At 39.9% G+C, this 17034-nt stretch overlaps 1 protein-coding gene and 1 long non-coding RNA gene across 8 annotated transcripts in view; one reads left to right on the top strand and one right to left on the bottom strand.

Annotated features, from left to right (window-relative positions):
* The window catches only part of LOC143835604 (uncharacterized), a 142569-nt gene extending 126596 nt beyond the window's left edge, over positions 1-15973 (bottom strand). For both annotated transcript variants that reach the window (XR_013230240.1, XR_013230241.1), the window contains exons 1-2: positions 15878-15973; positions 9170-12136 (exon numbers count right to left, since the gene is read on the bottom strand). This is a non-coding gene — a long non-coding RNA (uncharacterized LOC143835604). The remainder of the gene's footprint in view (positions 1-9169; positions 12137-15877) is intronic.
* NFIA (nuclear factor I A) overlaps positions 6643-17034 on the top strand; it is a 592830-nt gene continuing 582438 nt past the window's right edge. The window contains exon 1 of one of the 6 annotated variants that reach the window (XM_077333540.1): positions 6643-6896. In XM_077333540.1, the coding sequence (XP_077189655.1) occupies positions 6801-6896 (96 nt within the window). In that variant the 5' untranslated portion in view covers positions 6643-6800. The remainder of the gene's footprint in view (positions 6897-17034) is intronic. The other 5 variants (XM_077333532.1, XM_077333538.1, XM_077333539.1 and 2 more) reach the window with 5 other exon arrangements.

Here is a 17034-nt window from a genome sequence, read left to right as displayed (position 1 = left end):
CCCTTGACTCACTGGACTGAATTAAGACATTCATTGCATTCTGTCTGTCCCTTGGCATTCTGTTTCTGAAATACTTATTCTCTGCTGGCTTCCCTTCCTTGCCTGCGGAAAATGGAGTGTGGAAAGAGGCTAAGAATGGCGCAACTTACCAGCAGCAGGGCCTTTCAGAGAGGCTAGCACCTCTACCACTTAGCAAGCAGCAAGAAGAGGACATATAAGCCCCACAATTGGTCCTTATTGGCAAAGTGTTCTAGCTGTTCTAGGGAGGGCCAATCAGGTATAGATTTAGTTGTCTGCATGCAATTTGAACCGATTGACCATCATTGACAATTGCAATTTAAACTGACAGGCCCTCACTGGCAGACTGATATCTCCCTATTGGCAGCATACTCCCAGGGAGGGCCAATCATGTAGGTGTTGAGTTGTGGGCAATCAATTTGAACTTATTGACTTTCATTGGCAGACTGCAATTTGCACTGATTGGCCCTAATTTGAACTGATTGATCCTCATTTACATAGTGCAGTTTGCACTGATTGGCCCTCATTGGCAGTGTTCTCTCCCTATTGGCTGCATACTCCCAGGGAGGACCAATCAGGAATGGATTGAGTTTTCTGCCTACAATTTGAACTGATTTGCTATCATTGGCAGAGTGCAGTTTGAACTGACTGATCCTTGTGGACAGACTGCAAGTTGCACAGACTGCTTGGCCCTAATTGGCAGAGTACAGTTTGAACTGATTGGCCTTCACTGGCAGAGTAGTCTCTCCCTATTGTCAGCACATTCTCAGGACCAATCAGGTAGGGAGTGAGTTTGCTGTACGCAACTTCAACTTTATAATGTTTAATTATGAGCTTTCGTGTGCATGCACATGAAAGCTCATCTTTAACCGCTCCTGCGGCTCCTGATTCGCCCCTCCAAGTGCCACTCAAGGACCAAGTGGCCAGTGGGGAGGCATGCGAAGTGCCTTCCAATTGGCCCCTCACCAGGACAGACCAAAATTCCATTCACCCAGCCCAGTCTGGCTGCCAGTCTGCTCCTGACCACCGCAGGGAGAGGAGGTCAGCAGGGCTGCCAAGGGGGTTTGAGAACAGAGGCTGTGCCAGCCCTTTTCACCCCAAGGCTGTCCTAACTGTAAAGTCCAACTGTAAATTGCCTCAGAACCCTGACAGAGCTGGCAGGAGGCTGGAGAGTATGCCCCCTCCCCCTCCCCCCTTCAGGCCTTTTGCGAAGGAGCCTCTGACAGGCCCTGACTGAGGGGAGGGAGGCATTTTCCTTCAGAGAGCAACACAGGGTGGCCTGAGGGCATTACTTTTGAGGGGAGGGGGGACTTTCCCCTTCGGCCAAACAGTTGGCTGACAGAGGGCCACAGAAAAGCCCCTTCTCACTTAAAATACTGCTCTGCCTGGAGGTTAGACACAGCCAAGCCATGTGTCTTTCTTCTTTGCAACTCTCTGCAGATTTGAGGTCACTGCACAGCATTATTCTGCAGAAGAAACTGGCTCTTTTGTCTCCTGTTTCATCTACACAACAACCCTGTGCAGTAAGCCTCAAGTATTTCAATTCATCAACAACCTGTGTGGGAAGCCTTAAATGTTTCTTCTCTACCACAACTCTGTCCAAAGTAACCCTTTCTGCCTGGGGAGCTGATCTTTATACTCTGCAGGTGAGTTGTAATTCCAGGAGCTCTCCAGGCCCCACCTGGAGGTTGGCTACCCCTGTGATGGAAATATTCCTGGAGGTTTGGAGGTGGGACTTCAAAATCAAAATTACTGCTGTGCACAGAGAGTTTTCCTCTTAGGGTTGCCAGCTTCCCTGTGAGGCTCGCTACTCCACCTCCCTCATGGGGAGTCTGCTATGGGGAGAGAAAGGGAAGATGATTGTAAAATGCTTTGAGACACCTGAGGCCTGCTGGGTCACTGCAGCCCATTCCCAGTTCTCTCAGATCTCTCACAACCCCATATTCCTCACAGGTTGATTATTGTGGAGAGACAAATGGAAAAGGTATTTGTAAACCACTTTGAGACTCCTTTGGGTAGTACGCAATAGGGTACAAAAATCCGTTCTTCTAAGGAGCAACCATGAAAGAAGCATGTGGGCACATAACATTTTACCAACAGTGAAAAAATGGAAAAGAAGGAACAGGGTGGACACCTGTGTACTGTGACTGCCCCATGTGTATTAGGGCAGAGGGGCATTTCGGTGAATGTGGCCTAATTCACACAAGAAGGGACATGACGCAGAACTGGGAGGAATTGGTTGCCATGTAATCTTCCCCTAAGAAGAGTCTCTAGTCTGATTTTCCCTTCACATATCTGAGGACATGGCTCTGGAAAGCTCATCTGTAACCACTATGCCAAAATTCCCAAAGGTCAGTCCTCTCCCACACTCAATGAACATTCCACACCACAGGTTCTTGACACCCATATCTCCATACCCATACCCTCATTTGCCACCACAACCTCCCACACAATACACACATTCAACCCCATGCCCTTACAGACTGGACAACTCCTCCCCTTCCTCTTCCCACTGCCAAGCTCTAGCACCCGTTGTATTCTTGGATACAACGGGCTTTGACCCTAGTACCTTGAATAAAACCTTAATTTAATGGTGCCACTGGACTCTAAATGTGTTATTTTATTTGTCAATGTTTATTCATTAAGTAGTTGTTCATTCATAATGCTTTAAAAGTACTCTAAGAAAAAGCCTGCCAACTGCCGTTTCCCACAGATTTTATAGTTGAGGCTTTTCATGGCATGGGGTTAAATAACGACCTGATAACTGCTGCAGATCAAACTGATATTCAAAGGACAACTAGACAGACCCATTTCAAAGTTAGCAACCTTAGCTAAGAAAGAAAATCAGACATCTTATTTTGTCAGGGGTTCACACTCTTCTTTGCTAGCAGCCACCTGCATTTCTCTTGAATTAAGAAGGTGTGATGCTCTCTAAAATTGTTAAGAGCACAATGTATCTACAGATCTATTAATGCATATGATGTGCTTCTTTTTCTTTTGGCATTGGCTACAAAGGTGTGCTTAAACCCTAACTAGAATGCATGAGTGACAGACTCTGGTGGCCATGCAAGTCTAAAGAGCCTCCATAGGGCAGGGCTTAATAAAAAAATAAGGGAATTAGGGTAGAGGAAACATCCTGGATCAAAATGCAAGTGTAAAATATCAGCTGAGTATATCTTATGGAGTTAGAAGTACTTTTGCAGATGTTGTCTCTCAGTCTGTTCATGATAATTCAGTAACACCACTATCACTATCTTTACTTCTGCTAGGAAAAATCCAGCATTACAAAGTCATTTCATTCTGTATAGAGAAAGTAGTGCACTTTAGCTGCAGAAGGCATTTCTTTCTGTGGCAAATGCTTTCTGATGTTTTTCTAAAGCCACAGTACATGCATGTGGGGTATTTATTATCCTGCATTAGTTAGTAAAACAAAAAGGAAACGCTGGCAGAGGCATTTGCAGCTGACAAAGAAGCATTTCTTTGGGGATAGCCAACTGCTTTTTTCTGCCTTAAAAGTAGGAAGAAATTGAGGGGAAACATCATTTGTGGTTGATAAGGTTTCTAATGATATTATTTTTCATTGATACCATTCACATGTCATATTTTGCAAAACACTGATTGACAAGAGTTAAATTAAAACCACATTGATGTTTTCTAGTGTGTGGAATTTATTACTTCTTTTCCCCCTTTTTTGTGATTGAAGGAAAACTGTTTAGATGTTTGTTTCCAAAACGGCATCTGTCAGCAATCAAAGGAGGGGGAAATGGCATAAAACAAATGCAATTGTTTAGAGTAGCATTTCCTGGATCATGTTAAATGCTTGATTTGCTCCCCATTATGTTCACTAAATAATTTTGTTTTCCACAATAATTGTAATATTTAACATGTTGCATTTAATCTTCTTTCAAGGCTATTAGTAACAGCTCACTTAGAAAAGAAGTAGTTGCTTGCTTGACAAGAAAGACCTGCTGCCACCCACATCATACAGAATAGAATGGTAAAGTCAACGGCACCCTCCTTGTCCTGGATCGAAAACACAGCTCTTTAGCAACAGTGATTTTGTCTTTGCATCAGACTACTGTACTGCCCTGAATCCAATGATTTCATGCTCTTTCCACTGGCAAAGCTGAAATCTGTCTTCTTCTCTAGTGGTTGCTGGAAGTGCTTTTCATGGTTAATTTGGAGACAGTGTGGGATCAAGAAGATCCATGAATGACTGACAGAGTCGAAAACAGAGAAATTCCCCCCAAAGTTTTCAGTCACAGTAAAATCATACAAGACTATGTCAACTTATTTTCAAGCACAGGTGCTGAGTGGAGTCTTTATTACCTATATTTTTCATAAGGGATAGAAAGCAGTGTCAGCTCAGCGCTATTCAATTAATAATCAGAATTGAGGACCCAATGTTTCCTGTGAAAGACCGAAAAGCAGGGAAGGATGACATTTGATCTGATGCTGGCTCTGATGCTGATTATTGCTTAATCCTCTTACTTTATATTTACAGTGGATTTTAAGATCACCAAGCAGTGTGCAGAAGGAAGGGCAGCCACTTGGAACAAAAATAAAGTGACCACAGTATGATCTGGGCAATCCACCACAAGGGCACCTGCTTTCAACATACGCATTTCTTCCTGAATTCTGAGTACCTTTAACACATCCTACGCTGAGTACAACTTTCTATAAATGGAGCTGATATTAAACTTGCATGCCAATATTGTTACAGATACATATGCTAACATGTATGGATCATGTGTTTCTGTATGTGCACACACACCTCCTGCAAAAAGAAATAAATATATCATTCCGGAGTAAATGTAAGCTCATGCATATGTACATAATTTTGTCGAAACATTATTAAGAATAGCATCAGGAGAATTAAGTATAAGAAGTCTCCGTTTTGTCTTAGAAATAAAATTTGGTTGGATGAGCTCAAGTCTACTCATGTCATCTCTTGCACTGCAAAAACAAAACAAAAACAAAACAAAAAAACCCCCTCTCAGAATTGCCAGAGCTGAGCAAAACCTCATCCTTGCCATGTGAATGACTATTATGTAAGTTGTGCAGTAAGGATCAGTGAAGCATTTTCAGAAAACAAAATGGGAGATTCTTATCATTGAAAGATCTCCCATTTGTGGTGTATGCTTTCTTTTCTGGAAAGGAAAAGAAACTGAAAAACCCTATAAATATGACCCCTCCATTTATAATTTGTGTAAAATTCAGTTCTGAAAAAGCCTAGGAAGTGGAACGCCCACACCTTTTATAGATTCAAATGTTCTTTTGCATGCTTCCTTACGTATTGGTGTTTGGATCTTTCTTAGCTCTTTAGAAGCATATGACCAAAAGATAAAAACACTTAAAATGCAATGTTTTAGCCCCATCCAGCATTCCTTAGCTGCAATCCAAAGTATACTGACTAGGGAGTAAATCCCATTCAGCTCAGCATGATATACTTCCAAGCAAACATACATACTGTTAGGTTGCTGTTCAACTAAAAATACAGACAAATTATACACGACCTTTAAATTCCCATTTCAACCATTCTGCGTAAGTTATCTTTCTGGCAATTAACCAAGAATTGCTGTCTTACTTAAACAAAACCATTATTTTATTTTATTTCTTTTTTGTATTGCTATCACTTTGTGGCACAAGAAGGGTACATCAATAGAAACTGCTGACGACTTACATGAAGAGCATTCTACAGTTGCAGTGGACATGGTGAAATTTGAAAGGCCACCAAACATCCTTCCTAATTGTTTGGCTTATTCAAAATTTTGGGTTCATGAATACCATTTGACTAGTATGATGTAGGGCATATAGTACATTTCGCTAGTGAGGTACTTTTGATATACATGATTTGGCAAAAATGATTCCTATTGGGTTATTTTAAAACTCTACCAATTTTTTTTTTAAAACATATTTTGAAACTGAGCTGCTTGTAGGCCCTTTGATACCTGTTTCATCATTTCAAGGATAGTTTCCTATTTAAAAAAAAAACACAGGGTGGAGTCAAATTTTTTAAAGAATTTTAATTATGTGTCAGAGCATTTTAATAAGAGATAAAGAGAACTCTTTAAAACACTGAGAAGAAAAAAAGCATTTAAACTATTTTTATTTTATTTTGTGAAATAATTTTGTTCAATATTTTTATTTTATTTTTTTTAATTGAACCTTCATTCCAGTATTTTTTTTCTTGGTCACATTCATGGGAAAAGTAGCTGTGATAAACAGATACTGAATCAGACTGGAAATTCTTTTTGGAAAAAAAACCCAAAACATTGCATGATAGTCTCTAAGCAGTTCCATCTGTCAAGCAGAAATTTTAGGCTAATAGCCTGTGGCGATCTCCCTCCGCAGTCCACTACCTGCCTTTGTCCTACTAAGTCTCTATTCATTTTTTTTAAGCTGGAAGGGGGGGAAAGAGAATAAAAAGGAAAGGAGAAAATCTTGCAGATCAAAATCATCTGAGTGATGAAGCCCTAATTTTATCCACCCCCCCCCCTTGATGTTCAGCGGTGGGTTCTTAGTTTAGAAAAAAAAAGGAGAGGGAAAGAGAGAGGGGGGAGAGGGAGAGGGAGAGAGGAGAAGAAGACAGTGCTAGGAGCAGATGACTTTTCATCCCCACTTCACCTTGCCACTGGGTCTGTGAGAGATTGGTTCACTGTCAAGGAGATTTTTTTTTTACCCATGATTCCATATGGTATGGACTGGGCTACATGTTGCCCAACATGCCAGTGCAAATGTTTTCTCAATTAGGTGTCTTATCTCCCATGAGTTAGCATCAGATGAAGCTTGCTGACAGCATAATGGCAGGGAAAACCTCCGACGGATCCATCAAATGGCAGCTCTGCTATGACATCTCGGCCAGAACTTGGTGGATGGTGAGTTGGCAGCACGGCTGCTTTTTTTTCCCCTCCTTTTTTTCTACTTTCCCTCCCTCTTTGACAAAATGTCCCAGACCTCACATTTATCAAATTAACATTTGGAATTTTTTTTCACACTCTTCACTGGAGCAGCCTTACACTTGTCCCACTAGTGTGTTTTTCCTCTGTAACAAGAGACTGTTCGTGTGTTCTACAGTAAAGACAGTGGCAGCTCCCTCCCTCTTCCAGTCCTCTTTAGAAAAGTATTGGGATAAGTTGTTTGAAAAGCTTTCCTTTCAAAGGATAACTTTTTTCGTGACTTCTTTTGGTCCTTGAATTTTGTCACAGTGTGACATTTCAGATTCTTGTTCTCTGTGGTTGCATGTTGTAGAAATACTAAAGACGTCGCCGGATAATATTCACCAGGCAATATTAACAAGCTATTGGAAAAGGAAATTTAAGACATTTCAGAATGGATCAATTTTAGCAAAATTCTCTGGCAGTATTGTTAGCAGGACTGCTTGAATTCATAACATTTGAGCATTTCATCAAAGGACTTGGTCTAACTATTCCCTTCATTTGTTTATGTTCAAATAAATTTCCATGCTGTTAGGATCTTTAGCCAGTTGTTATGGATCCTGCTCCAATGTCGCTTGGGCTCAATTAAAAGTTTTAATAAAGTACCAGGAGGCATCTTCAAAATGAGTTAACTCGCATGTCATGGTCACTCGGGCCAGACAACCTTTGACATCTTGAATATATCAAAAGGTACAGTGAGTTAGGAGGATGCACAATAGCCCATTGTGGCAGAAGATGCAAGCTCTGTTGTGTGGAAGAGAGCCCTCGAATCATTACTGCCCTCGTTAGCGTGCTGTCCGTTAGGGATTAATTTGTTGCAAGGCTTTTTTCCCCCGTTTGCTGTAATTATTATTCTTGTGGCAAAGCGTGAATTTTTTTTCAGTGAGAGAAATTTTGCGGCCAGGACAATGCATGTATTATCTGCTCCTAACTGGACCGTGAACCTCCGTTCAGTTCACATACATATCAAGGGGCTTTTTTGTTGTTGTTGTTGTTGTTGTTTTAAAAGGACTGGTGATTGGAATTACAATGAAACTGATCATGCCATTGTCTTGTATGATATGCTGAAACAAGAAAGTGGGAGCAGAGAGGTTTATGCACATAACCGCACGCCCAGGAAACATCTCCCCAATCAATTTTGGGGTCATTTGAAGAAGTAAACATCTGTGGACTTAGTAAAGAGGAACAAGTGAAATATGGAAGGCTTTCTTTCTGCAGCTTGGCGGTATTCATTGCATTCATCGAAAGGTGTTTTGGGTTCGGTTTTTTTTTGGGGGGGGAAGGGTGTTCTTGAACTTTTATTCATTAAAAGGGTTTAGCTAGTGGTTGCCAAATAAACGCTACATGCTGATTTTGGTCAATTAAAATAGAGGAAGTCTAACCACTTTATTCATACTGCTGATTTTCCAATTAGACTTTCTGCCAGTAGAAAATGCAGAAGTGATGTTCTTAGATGCTCTTGAAGCTTCAGGCTATTTATTTAAGTGAATTTTGCCTGTTAAAATGTGACTATTGACTATAAGTTGTTTCAGGGGAAAGCTCTAAACTGCACATCTTCTGTAAAGCTATTTGATGTCACACTGTGATTTTAAACCCACTTTAAGTTCTTATAGCACTCCTTTTTAAAAAATTGTCTCATTACGATGAAGCATATTATTATTTATAATTTATCCAGTAGTCTTAGGAGCATTGCTTCTCTTTTGGAAAGTCTACCAAGAAGTTGGGTTTCTTTAAAAAAATCCCAGTTATTTTGCAGATGTCTTACTGCTATTAATATAAGATGTTTTTTTAAAAATGCTGGAAACGTTTAGCAATGCACTTGACAAGAAAATAAACAAGCTTCATAACCACACAGGCTGTTGTTTAGAGGAAACCTTACAGAAAGTTCTTCTTAAACTTTTTATATGCCACAGAACTTATTTTCTGAAAGTACAGAGTTTTTAAAAGCAGCCTGTTAAAACAATCCACTCAAAGAGTGGCTTTCATTTTTCCAAAAATGAAACATTCAAGTATTTGCACAATAGCGATGTCTAGTTTTAAACAAGGATGCAGCTATTGATAGAAAAATAAGTCATTTTCACACACAAATACACATATACACAAAGCATATTTTATCTCCAGACCTCATAGCATCTGTTAAGCTCTTTTAATCAAAACTCAGCTACATAATACACTTTAACATACAAAGACAAAAAGGAAGCTTTGAAAGTTACCTCATGCATCGTCAGGCTGCCCCAAAAAAATCTCAGCTACTGCCTACTGCTAAATTTCAGTTTGGTACTGCCAGCATACAAAGAGATGAGTGAATGCCCTCTTTCCACCCGCACAGACTCAGCTGCCAACCCTGCGATGTGCAATTTTGCTTTTTAATGAATCGTAAACAATTTATGTGTGTCAATGGAGCGAGTTTGTTTTATTTCGGGAAGCAGGTTGAAATCAGTTTGAAGTGGCTGCTGTCTCTACTGGATGGGGGCATGCTCTCCAAATGGAAAGGTTCGGTGTCATTTGGATGAAAAGACCTATTATAATGAAAGAAATGGTTGTATAAAAGGGTGGGCACAGTAATTTCTTCGTCTCTCTGTCTCTCTCTCTCTCCCCCCCCCCTTTCCCTGGCATGATTTCATTTCAATCTACAGTGTGTTTGTCACTAAATAGTTACTTGCTGAGATGTCCAATGAAAATGAAAAGTTTTTTATTTGTTTGTGGGGTTTTTAAAGATCTTGGTTAATGGCCTGTGTACGTTTGGAGAGAGGTTGACTGAAAAATGGCTTTGTAATACAAACTTCTCATTGTATCCCCTACATTTTTACATGTTTATCTTCCTACAAATATCTGAACAAGCTGTTTTAAAATCTGGACTGGTGTGACAAAGTTTAAGATCTAAGTTACATAAAAAGTAAAATAGTTTTATGGACTTTAGTGGGACTTAATACCAACTAATGTGTTCAAGATCAGCCAGACACCTCATAGTACTGTAAGCAAGGCTCACTACATGTGTACGTTTTAGCAATAATTACAGTTGTGGTAATGACTTGCAAGAAATCTTTTGAAATCTAACCCTCTCTTCCCTCATGCTTTAATCATGCCATTCTTGAAATAGATATTAATTTAGGCTATCACTCTTGTGACACCTTGGGCTTCAAAACTGCTAATACATACCACGCAGACATGAAATTTATTTTTCCCACTAAAGTGAACAAAGTTGGAGAAACATTCTTGTTCCAGAATAAAAAGTAATATACATTAAAATATAGTATAATATTGAAATGAGTATTAGATTGTCCTGTATTGCTATATACCTAAGAAAAAGCTGTCAGTGTCAGTACAGCTAGCATTGTCAACATTTGTTTCTGGTTTATCAATTTAACATTTCATTCATGGTTACCACTTCATATAGGATTATTATATTGGTACAAGTGATAAAGGAGTTACAGATTTGGATACAATGCCCCTTCGACTTCAGATGCTAAACCAAATTAAGGGCAGGCATGGACTAACCGAAGAGATGGCTTGAAGTGATTCTCAGGCATAGATGATATGGTTTGTATCAGAAGCAATAATTCTTCAAATGCTAATTGTTTGTCTTCATCCAGTGCCATAAAGATCACTCAGGCTTCTTTATTGCAAAATGAGTTTAAAAAAAAAGAATATTGCAGAGTAAACAGACACTTCGTTATTTAAAACTAACAAACTTTGTGACAAGTGCAGAGTTTTATCCTGTCCACTTGGGGACTTACTGTATCTGCAGTTATTAAGAACAAACAATAATTAAAGATTGTACTGGTTTAAATGTTCATTGATATGCACATCCATTTTTCAACCCCACTGTCTTTTTCCTGAAACTATAATATGCTAAATCCTGTTAACTAGTTTTATGATCTCATCTGTAAGTCCCAGTCTCTACATTTCTTCTAGCCACATAATTCCTTGGGGACATTTTTGCTGCATGTATGTTTGTACTTAGTTGTCAGTGGAAGTAACTAAAATTGTTCAGGCAGTATTCATTCAAAGAGATAAAAATTAGGACCTCTTGTGTTAAGAGTATCTAATCTTCCAATCAAAGTACTATCAACAGTAGCATGAGTATTTTATCCCACGATCTGATGTACAGTGATTCCATTAAGTATCATAACTTTTTGTTTCATGTAGTTATTTGAGCCAAATATTATTTTGTTTATACTTAATTTGCATGTAATGCATGTAAACATTTGCAAGTTGTACTTGGCTACCTTAATTTTTCAGGAAACCTGCCCGTACTATGACATTTTTATGAATTAGTAACTTGGCCCACCATTAGGAAAAAAATTAAGTATAAACAAAATAATATTTTAATTATTATTATATAGTATTTGAAAATAATTGTCTACTTCCAATACTATATAACATCTATAATCATACAGTATATAAATGTTCTTTCTCAACGTATGAGCAACCTTTTCCTTTTATTATGTTTGCTAATTTATACAGGGACTATTCCCACATATACTTCTTGTTCCACTAAATGTTTTGTTCTTTCATCCTCCCATCTCAAGATATTTTTCAGATGTATACTTTTCCTCCATTTCATTTCTATCCTCTTCCTTCACCTGTCCTAAATATTGTCAGGAATGTTTCTAATTTAAAGCCAAAAGAGCCAGTGGCTGATTAGAAGACAGGAAATTGGAGGATTAAACTGTCTGGTTGAACTTCCTTTACTTATCAGCACTCGGTAACTTACACTGGATTATAAACTCAACAACAGTTACAATGTTATTTTCCCTGTTGTGCTTAATTTTTCTTTATTTAGAAAATCTTGAAATTAGGCAACTGATGACTCTGAGCCAAGAGTGGGTTTTTTGAATGCTGTGATTTAAAAAAAAAAAGTTTGCATAAGTATGGTTTCCATTGCTTTCCATTTCAGGGTTTGTCAGAACCCTGAATTTGTGTATGTAAACAGTTGGCAGGATTGAATCAAGCATCATAATTTCATATTTATTTGATAAGAGAAGAATGCATCACGTGAACTTTTTTACTCATAAACATTGAGAATCATTTAGAATATAATGATTTGTGTGTAGTATCCTGGTGGAGGAACAGCAGAATTTCAGGAGATCCTTGTTGAGTCAGGAATCCCTGGCATAGCATTTCATGTCATTGCTTGACAAGAGAGGGAATTGTCTTCTTCCATAAACTTAATTCACCTGAAGAAGCATGAACATTAAAAGGACAGGGAGCAATGTTTGTTAATAGTTCAAGCTTTGAGAAATTATTGAATTTAAAGAGTAAAAGCAGCTTACTGTTTCTAAGTTACAGCAGTATAGGACATTTTGAAGCGTCTGTGTCCCACATTATTGTATTTAAATTGAATCCTGTGGACCCTAGCATAACTTGTTTAAAAAGAAGCAAACTTCCAGCCATCATGATTGCAAATATAAATTAAACATACTGTTTCGGTATTGTCTAAGTTAATTTATTGTTGAATAAATTGTCCCATTTGCACCCTCACCTTCCCTGCCTTGCATAAAAATTCTTATGAACATAACACAGTAGTTCAAAGTGTTAAGAGTTGCTTGATGGCAGAGCATCTCTTAGTGTCAAAACAGGAAGTTAACACAGCCACCACTGTGTTCTTCAGTTTTGCACACGTATTCATATATACTCATTAAGAACACCACCTTACCAATCTTTTTGGATACAATAATGTCTAATGTTGTTGCATTTCTCTGTATATACACATTAAAACAAGGGGTAGATAATTAATAAAGGTAAAGGTAAAGGTATCCCCTGTGCAAGCACCGAGTCATGTCTGACCCTTGGGGTGACGCCCTCTAGCGTTTTCATGGCAGACTCAATATGGGGTGGTTTGCCAGTGCCTTCCCCAGTCATGACCGTTTACCCCCCAGCAAGCTGGGTACTCATTTTACCGACCTCGGAAGGATGGAAGGCTGAGTCAACCTTGAGCCGGCTGCTGGGATCGAACTCCCAACCTCATGAGCAAAGCTTTCAGGCGGCTGCCTTACCACTCTGCGCCACAAGAGGCTCTTTGATAATTAATACAAAGTGTCTATTATTAATGATCTTACAATCATATCAAAACCATACTCCAGGGCTGAACAGAGTCTATTAATATTAACACATTGTACATAATAACAATTGTCCCAATGAGCTTTACATTTATGGCCACTGAAATCAAACCTCTGGACGATTTCCTATATACCAGGTTGTTGAGACATGGTTTTAGATAATCTATGCATCCTTGAAAGAGACAAAACAGATATATTAACTAATGGGACTAAATTCAAACCATTTGCTACATGTAAACACAGATTTTTCCAGAGGGCTGTTATATATAAACTATCATCAAGCTACAGACATGTCATAGAATGGTATAATGCAGACAGTACATGCTTTGTAGACTTTACTACCAAGAAATCACAGCACTTGTGTTTTAAAAGAAACACATGCTACACTTAGGCTACAATCCTAAGAACATCTTCCCAGGACTAAGTCCCATTGGGTCAAACGGGATTACTTCTGAATAGACCTGCTTAGGATTTCTCCCTTAGTGCACACCAGCCATTCCAATTAATTTCAAAGCAGAACTGGATTTCTGTAACGTGACATCAAGTCAGATGCAGCACACAGAACAAACGCCATTTCAGAAAATATGCCAAAAACAACATGAAAGAAATGGTGTGTTTGTGAAGTCTAAAACATTTGATGTATTTTCTACAGGTGAGAATTTTACCTCTACTTTTGGATACGTGGACTGCCATCAATGGCACCCCATGTTGTTCTGTTGCCATAGCCACAGCCAGACTGATCACTGTTGAGCTACTCTGGCATGATCTCAGAGGAGGTGGAACTACTACACAGCAGTTCTTTTTCTGACATTTAATTAGTGAACTATTTTAGAGGGCAGTGACTTAAGGTGCATCCAGATGGTACTGTTTTCTTGGGAGATTGGCAAATTGACTTTGCAAATTCTGGAGCCAAATGGCATTGTGGCTTTCAGCCCTTGCTGCTGAAATGTGGGAATCAGATGGCAGCCCTATCTAAAACTTCAGTAGATCATGTGGCTGATGCCTGCAAAGAAGCACTTGCTATATCCATCCAGATAGTCCCAAATAACACCTTTCCTTTTAACATGAAACTAAATATATCTCAGCTTATTTTTCTGTTTCTATTTGATGAAGCCGTTCTACTTGAGGATTAAAATGTCATTTTAGAACAAATACTGATATTTCAGGCAGCCTTCTGAATTCATTTGTGTAGAATTATAGTCTCGCCTATCCTAGATACTTATGGCTAAGCGGGAATCTATATTTTTGTAGATTTCTTCAGAATTAACAACTATAGGAAAAACAATAGGATCTATGTTTTAAGAGAGCAGAGAATTTTTTCTCATTCATCAGTATATTGTAAATGTGCATGTGAATTCTCTTCTACTTGTTGCAGGTTAGAATATTATTGATGCAGAATAAATAGTGTGTCCAGTAGCATCTTTAAGACCAACAGCATTGTATTCAAACTATAAGCTTTTGTGTGCACGTGCACTTCTTCTGACTAAAGAAATCTTCATGCACATAAAAGTTTATCTGTAACAGCTTTTGCGGTTACATATAATTGAGCAGGGCCCTCTTAGATGAGCACTGTCTGACTTCCAGTCCGCACATCCTGATTGGCCCATGGACCCATCAACCTGGCCAGGGGCACTCTGGCGCTATTAGTGCCAGTATGCCCCTGCCTGCCTTCAGGGATGGAAGTTGGTGGGGCTGCGGGGCAGGGGGCACAGAGTTCCTGCCCACACTCACCCCTGGGACTAAAAGCCCTGCTGCAGCTTTTCGTCCCACCGGTGAGTGAGAGCAGGTGGGCTGTCTTCCACTGCCCTTCCCAGGCTCACCGGGCACAGAAAATCCTGGCCAGCCTGGGAGACATCGTGGCAGGCCTTCCCCACTTTCTCTCTCTCTCTTCCTTTTCTATCTCTTTCTACATCTCTCCTATCGCTGTCTCTCTCTCTCTATCTCTCTCTATCCCTCTCTTACCCTTTATCTCTCTCTTTCTATCACTCTTTTTCTTTCTCTCTGTCTCTTTCTGTCTTTTTCTCTCTTTCTTTCTCTCTCTTAATTTACTTCTCTCCCTCTCTCAATTTATATCTCTTTCTCTCTCTCTCTTTCTCTGTAATTCTCTGTCTTTCTCTCCCTCTCTATATTTGTCCCTCTGTTCTTCATTCTATTGCTTTCTTTTACTTTTTTTCCTTCTACATATATTTCTTGCTATCAGTCTCCTTTCCCTCTTTTTTCTTATTTCTTTCTTTCTTTCTTTCTATCCTCTTTCTCTCTCTCTTTATAGCTCTTTCTTAATCACTCTTTCTTTCTACCGCTCTCTCTTTGCTATTTTTCTCCTGCCCCCATGCTAGAGGTACATACAACTCTGTTCTAAATGACTGTCATGTGTACCTGAGTTAAATTTTGGTGTAGTGGTTTGGCCAGTTTGGTGTAGTGGTTAGGAGTGCGGACTTCTAATCTGGCATGCCGGGTTCGATTCTGCACTCCCCCACATGCAACCAGCTGGGTGACCTTGGGCTCGCCACGGCGCTGATAAAACTGTTCTGACCGGGCAGTGATATCAGGGCTCTCTCAGCCTCACCCACCTCACAAGGCGTCTGTTGTGGGGAGAGGAATGGGAAGGCGACTGTAAGCCGCTTTGAGCCTCCTTCGGGTAGGGAAAAGCGGCATATAAGAACCAACTCTTCTTCTTCTTCTTCTTCTTCTAAATCCCTTAGCCTGTTCATATGAAGAGATGAGAACAACCAGAAGAAGTAGCAGTCTGGTCTTGTGACTGACAATTGTGATGGTTTAAAATGGGGTAATGGGGAAATAGCATAATATGGCACAGGTTATCTCAATCTTGTAAGATCACAGAAGCTAAACAAGGTTTACCTTAGTCATTATTTGGATGTGACAGACAATCTAGATTGCACTTCCTTCCAAGAGCAATCAATGAGAGCTGACAGAATGTGGAGAGATGGAAACCTGAAATACATAAGTTGAAAAAATTACAGTAGGGGTTAACAGCAGAGAAGTCAGCAGCATGGGAACTGTGGTGAAAAAGTTATTTTGATGGAGGGGAACTGTATAGAAGAGATGCTTAGAAGAGGCTGAAAAAGTAAATTTGTAGCAAGGATCTCAAGTGTAGTTATAGTTCAAACGTTGTTTCTTAGACTTTCCTCAGACTGTTTCCAAATCCACAAAAAATGGTGCAATGATCTGCAGAATTACAAGCATTTCACACAGAAATTTCAGGAGCAGCTCCAAAAGTGCTCCCTGTGTACACCGCAGTTTGCAAATGCTGGTAAATCTGGGAATTCACGGTTACCTAAAGTGGAAACTTAAAAGAGTTGAGGTGGCTTCCTCCTCTGTTTCCCATCTCAAAGGATGATGTTTAAACTCTGACCAATGGTCTGTCTCTCCTCCCAACCTCCCCTTCCTTCCCTCCCCTCCACACCATATTTTTTAAATTTTGAACACTAGGGGTAAAGCCTGTTGTATCTAGGAATACAACTGGTGTTATAGCTTGATGGTGAGAAGAGGATGGGGAGGGTTGTTCTGCATGAAAGGGCATAGGGATGAAGGGGTGTTTTGTGGGGGATTGTGTTGGTGTGATAGCAAATGGGGCCATAGTAGTGGTGACATGGGTGTGAAGAAAGTATAGTAGGGAAGGTTGGATGGGAATGGATGTTGGCTTTGAGGCAGCTGGGTGGCACAGTGTGGTGAGAAGGGCTTTTGCCAAGAGGGAGACAGCAGGGCAGGACAGTGTGTGTCTCCCAAGGTGTCTGTCTTGAAGGTCATGGCAGCATTTTGTTGGAGAAAGGGATCCAGGGCCTGGCTGCTTTAGCTGCATTGCAGGTAAGCTTGGTTGGGGAAGATTTAAGGGGGGATGCAAGTGACAGTTGGGTTAGTTTCTGGGGGGAGGGTGAATGGAGAGGATGGAGGCCTTACTCTCCCTATAACAGATAGTCTGTGCGGGATGTAGGGCTGAGACAGCTCTCCAGTTTAGAAGCCACCATCCTTTAACTGTTGGCAGGAGCTGGCAGGGG

Source organism: Paroedura picta, chromosome 4, assembly GCF_049243985.1.
Source record: "Paroedura picta isolate Pp20150507F chromosome 4, Ppicta_v3.0, whole genome shotgun sequence".
Lineage (NCBI taxonomy): Eukaryota > Metazoa > Chordata > Lepidosauria > Squamata > Gekkonidae > Paroedura > Paroedura picta.
Note: the sequence above shows the minus strand (reverse complement) of the source record. Positions and strands in the feature narration are given on the sequence as shown.